At 42.7% G+C, this 14,792-nt stretch overlaps 1 protein-coding gene across 8 annotated transcripts in view; it reads left to right on the forward strand.

Annotated features, from left to right (window-relative positions):
* The first annotated feature begins 3,418 nt into the window (after window positions 1-3,418).
* ppfia2 (PTPRF interacting protein alpha 2) overlaps window positions 3,419-14,792 on the forward strand; it is a 178,633-nt gene continuing 167,259 nt past the window's right edge. For all 8 annotated transcript variants that reach the window (XM_071201806.1, XM_071201809.1, XM_071201805.1 and 5 more), the window contains exons 1-2: window positions 3,419-3,676; window positions 11,673-11,928. In XM_071201806.1, coding sequence (XP_071057907.1) covers window positions 11,680-11,928 — 249 coding nt within the window. In that variant the 5' untranslated portion in view covers window positions 3,419-3,676; window positions 11,673-11,679. The remainder of the gene's footprint in view (window positions 3,677-11,672; window positions 11,929-14,792) is intronic.

The following is a 14,792-nucleotide window of genomic DNA, read 5'->3' on the forward strand; positions in this document are numbered from 1 at the left end:
CGCTGGTCTATATAATACTATTTGTAGGCCAGTAAATCTATGCTTACTTAATTTAAAATTATATTTTTGCATATTTGGCACTTAACAAATATTGTGCTTCCTGGAAATTGAATATTGCACTACTCCATATTGCAATTTCGTTACAATTTGGACTGAATGTGCAGCCCTAGTTCAGTATATCAGAATTTAAAGTGGAAAAGTTGTGCAGTTGTAAAAGAGAACAGAAATGTGCACATATATATATATATATATATATATATACAGAACAGGTGAGATTTAGACCTAATGAAAAGAGGAATAAGACAGGAAACACCAAGCTAGTGCAAAATATGTTTTAATGAAATATTCTCTAAAGTCTTGACATGTCAACATTCCCAGCACACCCTCCCCAATAGGCCTCAGTGCAGCACATACAGAAAGCATACAGGCTTCAGCACCATGGACAGCGCCACCAATCTGCTGGTCAGCTCTCAGCAGCCATTTGTCACGAGGCCACACGGCTGCAGCTCAGGAAGAGGAAACACAGGGAGGCAGAGGGAAACCCTGCTGATACATCATTATAAGACACGTTTCTTCTTCTTCATTTGTAACATCAATGAACTAAAAACATTGAATATTGGCTTCAGAGTCTCGATTCTTAGTTTTGGTTTCCTGTCAGAAATATTGAGGAAAAAAGCAAAATGTCAAGAAACCAGTGTTTTTATACGTTTTCAAATATGGGATGGGTTGGAATATCTTCTTTTGGCTGCAACAAATGATTATTTTCATTGTTGATTTATTTTGGACAAGTAGAGTTTTATTTAAATGACAGACACCCAAGTAACACAAGTCCCAACCCGAGGGATAATTAGTTTACAATGATATAGAACGGCAAAGTCTCACTTTTAAGATAGTCTAAACTGAAACAGAATGAAGTAACATGTGGAAACAAGTAAAAACGGATAACATCACCAACAAGACTTCATTTTCAATGTGTGGAACCTGTGTGCTTTCTTCGGTGTCCAACTTTAATGTATCTTTTAAACATTCAAACAAACGTACCGTAAATAAGAACTCAATAAGAGTCACTTATCTCCATTCTCCTGGACACACACACATAGGCTGCTTTAAAACATTTATGCCTTTCTCTTCTTATAAATGGGAATAATAGCACCTTCAGTGACACCCAGAAACAACGTACTCAAGTTCTTTAATATTTGATGAGCAGAAAAAGGCATTTTCTCTCTGTGGTCACGCTCTTGTCGAGTCATGAGGTAATATGTCACCGTGGCTCGATAGCAGGGTCGTACAGAGTAACATTCATGTGTGTAATGTGGCTCACTGTGACCATTAGTGACTGAATGTAAAATATATTGCACTTTAATGTAATATCAAAAGCAATAACCTCAGTGTAAAAACCTTTTCTAAACAACAAAAGTGCATTGCCGAATTAGGTTCTAAGGGAAACGTATGTTCTCCTGGATTACAGTTGCCATTTCAAACATGTGGTTAATGTTGAGACTAAATGCTTGGTTAGGTGTAACATGTCTTTAAGGCAAATGTGTATATCAAGTGATTGAGATCCACTGTCTATATGTCCATCATGACATCTCTAACTTAAACTTCTGAACAGTTTCCTCAATATTTCTTACGACAAACATTTGCAAAGTAAACATAGAGTATAGCATTTATACTTTAAGTAGGATTAACACTGTGTCTTTGAGTGCTTCCTCAATGAAAAGTGGCTCAGCCAGCACAGCTATTATTATGTATGAGCAACATTTATTCGTGAAAATGTAAGATGGTTATATTACCATTTCATTCAGTCTTTGTGCTTGGCCAGTTCCTCCCATCCATCCATCCATCTTCTCCCGCGTATCCGTGGTCGGGTCGCGGGGGTAGCAGTTCCAGCAGAGAGCCCCAAACTTTCTTTTCCCTGGCGACATCAACCAGCTCTGACTGGGGGAAGAGATATAATCCCTCCACCTGGTCCTAGGTCTACCCCTTGGTCTCTTCCCAGCTGGACGTGCCTGGAACACCTCCCTCAGGAGTCCAGGTGGCATCCTAACTAGGTGCCCGAACCACCTCAACTGGCTCAGTTCCTCTCAACTCTCATCAATCCTTATAGTGGCCCAAATCATAGAAAAGTAAAACAGAAAATGTACCTAAAAGTTAACCGCTAAGGCTCATATCACGAATTCTACGCAGGAGGAAATGATCCAAGTCCAGGCAAGAGTCGTTTTGCTCCATGTATTTCCACGTTGCAATATCCACCAAACTAAAGTACAATGAACAGGTTTCTTATTCCTTTGCTGAAGCATTTCCTATGGCTTTCCTGAATCACAATGGTACAACAACATATGCCTACTAGTGCTCTGCTCCCACCACTCCAATATATACATTTACACCAGGGTACTCAATCACCAGATGCTTTCAAAAATAAAAGCATACAATTACTTTCACCAACTTAAATAATATCACTAAATAATAAAACATATACACAAAGGTCCTGCAGAAACTTCACATCACATCTGCTTCATTATATCAGTCCAATGTTTAATGACTTTGTGAGTTAATTTGTAGCAAATGACTTCATATCATTATTTTTATCAAGAACTTTGAAGGTATATGCAGCGAAGCATACCGCATCTGACCAGGCCAACACAAATAAAACAAAACAAAAGAAACAATGGTTTCTCTCTGACAGGTGAGACAACTATATAAAACATAACACCCCATACAACAAAGTGAACATATAGGTAAAACAGAAGTAACAAATAAAAAGAGACCTATACAATAAATAAAACAATATAAAGGTAGGTAAATAATAAAGACTAAAAGCACATTTAAAGTGGGGGGTTGCTAATCTAAAAAGATGTGTCTAGCTGTCGTTTAAAAATGTCCACTGAGTTGATAATAAACAGAGAGACTTCTTCCACAGCGTCTGGAGGAATCAGGAATAAATGCAACTATTGGAAGAACCCAAATAACACTTTGGTCCCGGCAGAGACCATCTGTGTGAGGGGAGAAGGTGAGCTTCTTTATCAGCTCTGGAAAAGAACATCTAATGACAAGGAAATGATTTTACTTATTTGTTTTACAAATGTTGAAAATATATTTGATTTAGTTTGTATAGCAAATGTATGTCATCTCTGATTTTCCTTTTTTATCTTATACAACCCAAAATCCTTTTCACATGCATTATAGTAAAACTCCCCAACGTGCACACTTACAAATAAACACTGTTATAAATAAGCTGTTGTTGTTAATATAAGTCTTTTATTATTATATGTCCACAGGTCCACACTGAGGGGGGAAATAATTGCACAGCTGCAACTTTAAGACTCCACACGCCCCCCCTCCGCCTGCTCCGACAATGGTCTTTTCCAGCTCCGCTTATCACAGCAGAATTTGTAACATGCCATAATTTCTTACCCGGTGTGTGTTCTCCCCGGAAATCAAATGTCATTACCCGACGCGGCTAATTTGGCGTTTCCTCCGGCTCTTTTGTTTCGGACCATGCCCGCGGCGGGGACCAGCCGCACCTTCTCTACCGGATCCTCGGCGTCGCTGCTGCTGCTGCTGGTTCGCCCCGAAGAAGCCTCCTAGGATTGTCCGCTTGATGCTTCAGCTCGCTGGGACTGCAGTTGTCATTGATCCGCTGCCGGAGCCTGCTCTCATAGTAGAGGAACACTTTGTGAGTATGCACACTGTTGCCGCTGGCATTGCGGTGACCTATATTGCCCTGCCTCCCGCAGCTCAAGGTGATTTCCCGCGGTGACATCCTCACACTCCGGGGTGATGATGGGGGGATTGTTGCGCGGTGTATATCATATCGTGTGTGTGGTTGACATTGTGAGGGCTCTGCAGGGGGAAGAAATACGGCTGGCTGTCACACAGAGTGCAGAGACAGAGGAGAGAGTTGAAGGGGTGGAGGGGATGCAGACTGAGAGACTGCCATGATGTAATGCACTTGAGACAATAGCCAAGGATTCTCCCAAATTATTATTTCAGAGGAGGAGATGTTACAGTGGTGTGCAGACGTGATCAGCCGCAGTCAGGCCTCGTGTGTGTGTGTGTGTGTGTGTGTGTGTGTGTGTGTGTGTGTGTGTGTGTGTGTGTGTGTGTGTGTGTGTGTGTGTGTGTGTGTGTGTGTGTGTGTGTGTGTGTGTGTGTGTGTGTGTGTGTGTGTGTGTGGTTAATAACAGTAAAAGGAGGAGCTGTCATAGGAGGGACAGCTGCCCCTCCTTTTAAACAATATTATTACCGGTTATTATAGACATGCAAGCCGGGAGAACCGCCTCTCTGTCACCCATGCACATCTACCAACCCCATTCACACACACGCTTGCCCAATGAATGAATGAATGAATGAATGAATGAATGAGAAGGCACTCACATGCATGCGCTGCTCATTTGAGCTATAAGGTTAATACCCCCCAGGCAAAAAGCTGTGAGCATGCTATGATCTGGCAAATTATTATTCACATTTTGCAACCGTGACATTTAAAGGAACAAAACCAATACGTGCCTCAGCCTGCGTCCGGCTGGAGTTGTGGCACAAGTGTGACTCATATGATGCAGAGAGCGGGGAAGCTTCATGTGGCGGTTTTGCATGAAAGAAGTGAGACTTTCCCGTCATGCACCTTACTGCCTAATATGTCTGGTGTGCAGACAAAGCGTGTACCACCTGTCCTGCAGAGAGCTGCTACCTGTGGCAGCAGCTTGTATGTGTATAACATTATGATTTGAGGGCAGCGTTAACGGGGATGGTTTGACCAACAAAGAAACCTCCATCATGAGAAAGGTGATGCTGGCGGTGGTGGCAAGCAACACCATTCCAATCCGTTACAACCGTGGCTTTATTGCTTTCTTTTTTCCGTCCACCTCGATCCGTGCTCTTATTCAATCTCTATCGATTGATGGTTTGCATGACCTTGCTGCAGGGGATTGTGGGTGATGTTAAAGGCTACATCTGTCCTTTGATGCTCTCATGTGCATGCAGACTTGTTTCCAGTTGAACACACAGCCAGTGAAACACACATCAGAAGACTCACAGAGCCTCTCTCACTCCCTCTGACAGATGCTCACACACAGGTAGAGCTAAAGCTCACTCAGACAAATGGACACACACACACACACGCATACACACACGCACACGCGCACACACACACACGCACACGCACACGCACATACACACACTGATGCACAGCCTCCTCTCCCGCCTCCCTAATGGCACCGGGCTGACTGTAACTTTACACCCAGGCGTGCCACCCTCTTCCTCCCCTCTCACACACTTCCCAGTGTGTCAGTGTTCACACAAGGGTGTCAGTCACAGCAGAATAAACATTGATTTGTCGGGGAAGATTTAAAGATATTCTAGGTTAATCTGCCTCTTGATAAAATGTCAAGAAACAGTGACAAATGTCAATTCCCGTTTGTTAAAGTGTAAGCCGGTGATGCCTTTGAAATGTCTCGTTCTATCAGTCAACGCTTAAAGGTGTTCAATGTAATATGATGTAAAACAGAGAAAGCAGGCCATTTCTACCCATTTTAAATGAATACATTTTCAAATAGTGGGTGATTATTATTTTCTTCTACGACTAATTGGTTATTTGAGTTATTACTGACATTGATCCGCACAGCTTTAATTAAAGCTTTATAAAGTTAACTTTTTGTAGGAATAAGCATTTGAGTCATGTATTGTAGTATTTATCTAAAATACATCTTGGCTTGTATTTAACTCTCATTGTGTCTTCTTTTATATTCAGATGCTCTTATTGCGACTTGTGCTTAGTATTGCTGCGGCGCCTTCTTATCTCGTCCAATACATTCCACACAACCCTCTACCCTATGCTACCCTACCTAAACTCAAACTGAAAATGTACCTTTTGCCGCTAAAATGCCCCAAATGTCATGACACCATACACACAATCTAAATGTCACTGCCATGCCTCAAACCAGTCACATGACATTGTTGCTATCACGAATATGCAAACATATTCTAAACATACCCATGTATTACTCCTCCAGTGTCAGAGAGCCTTGCACTGTGTTGCAATAACCGATCACACATCCATCAGTACCAGGATAAGTTCTTATCATGCATGGCTGTTGCATCACCGCGCAGGCCACGCATCAGCTGGGCGCAGGGTTGGAGATGCGCTAATGGTTTGCTCCAACCACTCGGTCGACCCCCGCCTGAGATTTGTTGTCTGTTCCTGTGGCTGTGATTAAACGGAATAGAATTGTTGTTTTCTTGGCAGGCTTTCTCTCGGCTGTCAGAAGTCTCTCTGCCATATGAATGGGATGTCTCCGCACTATGAGTGTACAACGCAATCTGGTCCTTCCCATTCACAAACTGTCCCCACCTGTCGGCCTGGTACGGATGCCAACGCGGGACAGAGCGGCATGCAACAGATTACCCATCACGCCACTTGTGCTCATCAATGCACGTGCACTCGCGCTCAGCGGCATGCCAAGAAATCAAACACCGACGTTATTTAAAAGTGGAATTTCCCATTAGTCAGCTCCCCCGACGACCGCAAAGCGACATGCGTAATCAGCCTTGTGCTTGTGGTGCTGATGTCGGTGATGTGCATTATCATCAAAACAGTTGGGTCTCATGTAGCGATGAGCCGAACCTAATAGGGTGTTACAAATGTTTGAAAAGTTGACCTCGTATTTCATAAGAGATTGCTTTCTTAATAGGCATGTGTGCGCCTGATGAGCATCTCCTTGCTACATGAGTATCTGAGTTGCTTGGTGATGACAAAGCTTTAAACACACTATTAAATGACGCTGGTTTTATTTTTAGTGTCTCCGAAATCAGCATTCAGCAGTGCTGCTTATCTCCAAAGCCACAGAGTGTCGTGTTAAGTCGTCCGCTTGTTCGGCACCCGCTCGCTCCTCCACACTCCGTTTGATGTTCCCAGGTGGTGATGGTGCCCAACGTGCCTCACTGGGCCACAGATCGCTCAGCAACATGCGGCTGTTTGTGTAGCTGCTGTTTATCTTCTCACACAATGGTTTCCATTAATGAGATGAACTGAAGACATTCAGGAGATTAGCCCCAGTTTGCTGATGTGTTCTTCCCAACATGGAGCGGTTCTACGTCATGGACAGCTGTCCCATATAGATGGCTCACGGCCTGCCTCAGTCAAACTCTCAATGCAGCAGTTTGGAGTTGTATTTGGTTTATTTAGCGGTGTTAAAAGATATCTCTGCAGACGGTGCGCAACACATTGTGATTGTTAATGAAAAAAGGCATTTAGTTTCGGTATGTGACAAGACATGAACTCTGCGACACACCCTTACACCCCGGTCTCCACACCCTTTCTTCCCTCCTTGCTACATGCAGTGCGAGGTCATTGGATGTACATCCTGAGGTGTCCAAAAAAGATGTCGTACTTGTTGGTTTTGGGCTGACTCAGTAAATCACTTTGGTTTTTGGTGTTTCAGGCCTATAGAGTCCTGGAACTTACCCAAATAGACACTTGATTGTTAGTTAATGTTTTGCTGTGATTTCTTATCGTTTTTTCGATTTGATCTCAAGCATTATTTCTGCCGTTTTGTAGGTTTCAAAGTTTGCCCCAAAAAATCCTGATGCCAGCTATAGACTTCAGTCTGCAGCCAGGTGCTAGAGCTTGGAAGAGGTTGCTTGGCAGAATAAAAGGACTCTGCACTGATTGGGAAGAAAAACCTCCCTCCTACCCCCTGAATAATTCATTGATTAGCATATGGCACGGAGAGAACATCCCAATGATCCCTGCCTGCTTTTCTCTCTCTCTCTCTCTCTCTCTCTCTCTCTCTCTCTCTCTCTCTCTCTCTCTCTCTCTCTCTCTCTCTCTCTCGTGAGTTCTGCATCATTTTAGACGTGCATTTAACATCTTTAACCAGCCGCGCTAAAATCACTTAAGCTTCATCTTGTTTATACAACAGTTACTACGAATAGCTCTTTTCCTGCAAGTCTCCCTCTGACAGATCCCAGTTTAGATATCATTATTAGACCAAGGTCTGACATGCCAGTGGAATCTATGGCCAGATGTCTTGCTGTACATTATCGTAATTTGCCATGATGTTGCATTCTACCACATCAGTGTTCGCCCTGTTTCAGGCTCTATGAACATCTGTAGGCCACATAGCTTCGTAATGAGGGTCAAATTGGATGTCTAGTTGTGAGGAAGTAGTATTGTCACTGCTAGCGAGCCCAATCTAGACAACATCTGTATCCCAGCGTGCAAATAGAGCTCTGACCACACGTTGTTCACACTGTGCCCACTGTGGGTTATTAGTGTGTGTCTGTCCAAGAGGATCCCACCAGCTCTTACCTGCCATCACGTCAGCCTGCCTGCTTCACTGATGAACTAATGAGCAGGTTTTCTCCACCAAAGAGGACATTCAGGGAAAGCAGTGGGTCACTGCATTTAGCTTCAAGGCTTTGCAGACAAAGTCCTTTATCTGACGAGCCACTTTAACAAAAGAGACAGATGACGGTTTGACAGACACAATTAAGTGGATGTGTGTTTAACTGAGTGATATGGTTTGCTTTTGGTTTCCAGCAAGGCTGCCTAATACGCCTAAGGGCGCAGACAAAAGTCAGAGCAATTTCCCTCCGTGTCTATTGATTTCTCATAGACAGTAGAAATGATTTAAGGGGCGGTCACGGTGAGATCAAAGCATAAGATGCAGGAACAGGACAAAAGGGGATTGCATGTGCCATGAAGCAGAAACACATCCTCAATAGACTTTGCTTTCCGTAAGGCTTAAAGGAGAAATACAACTCCATTAAACAACACAAATGTTTCGTGGCATTTTAGGGCCCGTTTTGTTGGATCATTGTGGAGAGCAGCGACATGTTGGATGACTGGGAAGTTGTGATCTTTGAGTGGCTCCAGGTAAAGGTCTGATTTGGGTGTTAAACCCTCAGAATGGGAAAAAGAGACTCCATTTTGCATTTTGCTTAACTTTCAGAGATATCTTATTGTAAGTCGCTTTGGATAAAAGCGTCTGCTAAATGCAATGTACAGTGTCCAGTGTTCCTCCTAGGTTTACTGCTTTGGGGGGGGGGGTGCTGCCTGAGCGGGTGGGGGGGGGGGAGATATATATTTTTTAAATCCTCTGGAGCAGAGCGAGGAGATGTGGATTATTGTTATATATATATATATATATATATAATAATTATTATTTTTCTTTTTAAACACCTTGAATTTCAGGGGGGGCGCCGTTGGCAGGGCGCAGCGCCCCTCCAAGACAATGGTAGGGGAAACACTGGTGTCAATAAAGTTATCCATTCATCATTGGAAATCCCTATCCAGAGTTAGCTTGGTGGAAAGTTGGAATAGCACAAATCTACTAAGAAAACAACTTCACATAGACATTTTTCTTTGTAGAACATTATCAGATTTCTATTTTAACCAGTTGCCACAAGCAACGCAAGCAATAACGATGAGCAACAAGACTTTTTGCCTGAAGTCTGTTTTAATATGAACTGCCAGACGCTGTAGTCGTATGGATTTTTATGCAACCGACACCTTCCTCCCTGCGATCAACTAACACGCATTGAGCCAGAGTCAGGAATAAATCACTACCGTCTACTTAAAATGCACCGCCGATGTCCCGGTCTGTCCGCCGGCTGGCCTGCTCTCCAAACACATATCTGGCATGCGCAGAGAGTCCAGCCAGGCAGCACACAGGCTCCGTCTCTCAGGTCTAAACGGCAGCGGATGGTGGCTGAATGTTGAACTGGTGACCGTCTGGCTGGCTGCCTGGAGAAGAGTTGGGAGACACCGTCCTACTGCCAGAACATGCTGAGATACAATCCTGCCATTTGAACCCACCCAGAGGGGACCGAGGCGGGGCAATGGGAGACTGAAGGCTCGCTGAGTAAACTGACCTGGGTACAGAATGAATAGTAAGCAAAAGGGTATTGTTAGGTTGTGGATGATATACCGAGCACCAGACTGATGCCTTTACATGTATTTGTGGAAGACTGAAAAAGGAACATTGTCAGAATATGTTTAGCTGCAATCAGAACTGAACCAACCACGAGAGAGGACTACACTATTGTTGTGACATTGTTGTGAAACATGTTGGCTTTTTTTCTTTTTTGATGGAGGCATGTGTGAGTATCTGTTTCCACTCAACGCACACAGTAATTGAACTGATCTAAAAGAAAGCAGACTATCTGAAGTGTATCACTCACCTCTAGTCTGTACATCTTTAATGCTTGGTTATGTGTGGCTGAGCTTATTAGGCTGCATGACTCTGATGTGTGATGATGCTTATCTGTTGTTTACCCATGAACTATTGCACCAGTTAAGGTGACTCCGGAGGCTTTCTGACGTCCCTCAGGGAAGCTGGAACATGGTTTTTAGATATCCACTATAGCATAGTGTGTTAAGCAACTAGATCTGGATCATCAAACAGCAAGCGTGACATCTAGGGCAGAACCCCCAGCCTCTCAAGACAGCTGGAGGTGACGCTGAGTCGAGCTCCAACTATGTCTGGCACAGTCACATCCTCCCCAGCCATCTTAACAGAAACAGAGGATGGTAGAAGTTGGCTTGTATCGTCTTTGGAAGTGTAAATAAACTTTACATCAGTTGTTCCATTGTGAATGAAACCCCACCAGTAAATGGTTTCCTGTGTACACTTCAAATGGCATTTATGTTATTGAGTAATTAGGTAAGTTGAAAACTTTAGATTCATGTTATAATAATAATAATAATTAATATTATTAATTATTAATAATAATAATAATATAATAATAATAATAATAATAATAAAGCTTTATTTATACAGCACTTTTCATACAACACATGGCGCTCAAAGTGCTTTACAAAATGACACATCACAAGTAAACAAATTCCCCTCAGATTGTTTGTTAAGAGCTTTACGGGTACATGCAGCAAAATATAACATGTTATCAGGTTAATAGACACAAGAAGGTATAATGTATGATAATAATAATACAAATAAGATAAATAATGATTTCTCTCCGACAGATAAGACACAAGACAACTGAATCGATGCAACAATATAAAATCCCATAAAACAAAGTGAACATATAGGCACAACAGAAATCCAAATAAAAAGATAATAATAATAAAAATGCCATAATTCTAATAAAGCTTAAACGATTAAAATATAAAAAAATCCAACATAAAAATAAATATTGATATTGAAACATGTTAGATTCATAAAATAATCATGTTACCATAGAGGCTAAATAGTGTTGCAATAAGTTCCCTTTACAATACAAGCCTCTCACAGTTTGTAATGATTGATATATGGAACATAACAAATATTATCAAGATATACCTGAATATATAATCTCGAGGAAGGGAATTTCCATCTACGTTAAAGGCAAGTTTATTTAAATAGCACCTTTCAGCACCAGGTTATTCAAAGTGCTTTACAAAAATGAAAAACGTTGAGAAAATGGCATTTAAAAACAGTCTTTTAAAAGCAAAGATAATCAAATAAACATTAAAAGAAAAAATACATGAATACAGTATTTGATTTGTATGCAATATGAATGACTGTATTCCATATTTGATGATTAGCCATCAGCAATAAGTCTAACCCAACATACTTTCCATCATTGAATTCACATTCCCCTGGTTCTACCCCGCCTGACGACCACTGAGTTCATTTCCTGTCTAATCTCAGATCTCCCTCTTCCCCCGGCAGCGCCAAGATGATGTGCGAGGTGATGCCCACCATCAGCGAGGACACGGCTCTGAACCAGCGCGGCTCTCAGAGCAGCTCCTCGGACCCGGACTCCCACTTTGAGCAGCTGATGGTCAACATGCTGGACGAGAGGGACCGGCTGCTGGACACGCTGAGGGAGACCCAGGAGAGCCTCGGCGTGTCCCAGTCGCACCTCCAGGACGTCATCTACGACCGGGACTCCCTGCAGCGCCAGCTCACCTCCGCCCTGCCACAGGTAAGGACGTTGGCGTCGATTTTAATATTCAAAGGTGTGCCTTCACTGCCTGTTTATCAGTTTGAATATAGACTGGAACGATGGTAAGATATTCAAAGGAGGTCCTTGAACCCTGGTGTTGTGGTTATATGATGTCTACTTTAACTTTTGAACAGTATGCTATACTTATTCTATCTGTGTGGATCCACCATACAAGAGAAATGTTATATTTTGCCATCAAATTGTTGTTTTTATCCGGTTTTACAAAAGAGTTTGGTTTTATTTCACCCACACAATACATCTGACTTCTTTGAACCACTGGTGTAGCTTAACTGTCTTGTTGTCTGTCTCGCATTCCTATAAACACTTTCACTGGATGAAATGCATCTTGCAATAAGAGCGATGTAGTTCCCTCTCCAGCAGTATCGTTCATTTAAAGTTTGGGTACTTATCTTTCAATCTGCTGTACATCAGTAAATTATTCCTAACTGAACATGGCACACACATCGTGTCTTCGAGAACTACTACTTTGGAAAGTGTTCCAGCTCAGTGACTTGCGTTATCTCAAACTGACATTTCTAAGTCACGTATAAAACATGCAAGAGAGGGAATTTGTGGATTTCTTTTTGCATCACTTTTGCATTTCAGTTAATTACCAGTTTGATACCGTTTGCATAATGACGGTAAATTAAAGCAATTTGGATAAATAATGCACGGTGTATCTGTGTGTTTTCAGCTATTATCTTTGACATGAACAGAACTTGTAATGCTACCACAGGGCTGTGTTTAAACAACTCAAATGTCAGATTTCAGACATCCCCAAAACAAAACCTGATAAATAGTTGGTATTTAAATTCCCAGGCTCACTTCTCATTGGGTGTGCATTCAGCCGTGTTGGTTGTGTGACACTCAAGTCAGTGAAACATAACCGAAATAGTGAGCTTTGGTTGTGGCTTGTTCGTCTTTGTAGCAAAATGTGGAGAAAAAAAAAACCCAAGGGGAGATTAGCACTTTCTAAAAGTGTGTCAGTAATTCTAGTCACAAGCTCTCCACACTCTGTTTCCAGAAGACTCTGGAGGTTTGCTCGTGTTGGCGGGGAGAGGAGGACTTTGTTCCATGGCACGGTAATCCGCCTGCTTCCAGAGAGGCGAGGAGGCACACACTGTGTCTGCATTAGTGTTGGTGTGATCTCACATTAGTGCCTAAAAGAGGTTTGTTAAAATGATACTTCCTATTTTGCATTAATCCAGCTGGAAAACTATTTTTAGCTGTGTTTTTTTGTCTAACTCTTTGGCTCCTTGAACAATTTGAATCAGCCCATTTAGTCATTCTGACAAACCGGATCGTTGGCAGTCTGGGGTTCAAGATGTACAAAATATGCCGTCACTAGAGACTGCTTTTGCTTCATCTCGGATTCGTCTCAGACTGCAGGTCTAAGCTCAGGGTTTTGTGGTTTTGCAGCTCACGCTTTAGCCTCCGGGCCTTTACCCTCCTCAGAAGTGACACAGTGCTCATAATATACAGTACATGTCAGAAAAAGGAAAACTACTCAATGCTGTTCAAAGATTAAACCCAGAAAACCACAGAGAGAAAAAAACCCTCTCCCACCCTCATCTCTCATATTTTAATTATCGTCTTTTTTTTGTCACAATATCGCACTCTCCTATCCAAACATTCCCACTGCTTCCAGAGAAAGCATCCAGGGCTGCTCAAGTGAAATAACATTTCATTATCATACAATTCCATTGATATCCACGGGCAGTAAGCCCCTGTGGTGGCGCAGTGTTGATGTATCGGTTGTCATTGCGTAATGACAGAACTGACATATTGTTCTGGTGCATTTCCTGACACCCGGTTTAAATTAGATGTCACTCCGGCGATAGGGATCCTCCTGACGTCGCTCTGGCACAAACCATGAATTCATGAATGCGATGGCGTCTTATTGATATCAACATTGCTCTAATCGTTTACGAAGAGGTTTGTCAGAGCTTGGTAATTACACAGAGGCATTCAACGAGGGGGGAACATGGCTCTGCTGTGTTTCTGTAGAGGCAGCGCTTAGTTAGTTATTGTGCTCCATATATCTGGAACATCTTCCAGAAGACTGCAGGTCGCTTTAAATCCAGACTGAAGACTTTTAGCGATGTATTAAATCAAATCCAACTCACACTGCACAGTAACTTTTGTATTTTATAGCCATCTTATTCCATTCGAGCTTGTTTAACTTTGCATTCTTTGTGTTCTCTTGGATTTGTATCTGTTTTTGAATGCACTGAATTGGCACTTTATTATAAGGCATTAAATCGTAATGTATTTTGTGTGCACTTTCACTTGCCTTGTGTTGAAATGTGCCATATAAATACACTTGCCTCGGCTTCTGTTTAATATGCAGCAGATAAAAGCTTCACTCCTGAACAATAAGAAAGAGCTTTTTACAGAGAAGAGGCCATCGCCTTTTCGCTCGGGTTTCTCGCTCTCGATACCTGTTTAATACAGATGTATTGTTGTAGGGGACCAGCAGTGTTGGGAGTGGTGGGATTCTTAAACAGGGCAGCAGATAGCTTCGAGGTGTTTCTCCACTGTGATTGCAGGGGAGGTTGTGAGGCAGCAGACAGAAGTGGCCTCATTCAGAGGATAGTCCGCCTGTGAATGTGTCTTTACTGATATCACTCCTCTGTTCCTGAAGCCCTGAGCGCTGGCAGGATTAGGCGTTGGCCCCTCCACAGACTTCCCTCCCTCTTGTTCCCCTCTCTGTTCCTGCTGTCACTGCCTTTTCTGTTGTGTTGCCCTCTGCCCCGTGTCTCCCTCCTCTCCCTCTGTGTCTCCCCTCTCCCCATCAGAGGTCACGGCTCCGCTACCCGTCGTGACACTTCCGACTGATCGGA

This window comes from Pseudochaenichthys georgianus, chromosome 23 (assembly GCF_902827115.2).
Source record: "Pseudochaenichthys georgianus chromosome 23, fPseGeo1.2, whole genome shotgun sequence".
NCBI lineage: Eukaryota > Metazoa > Chordata > Actinopteri > Perciformes > Channichthyidae > Pseudochaenichthys > Pseudochaenichthys georgianus.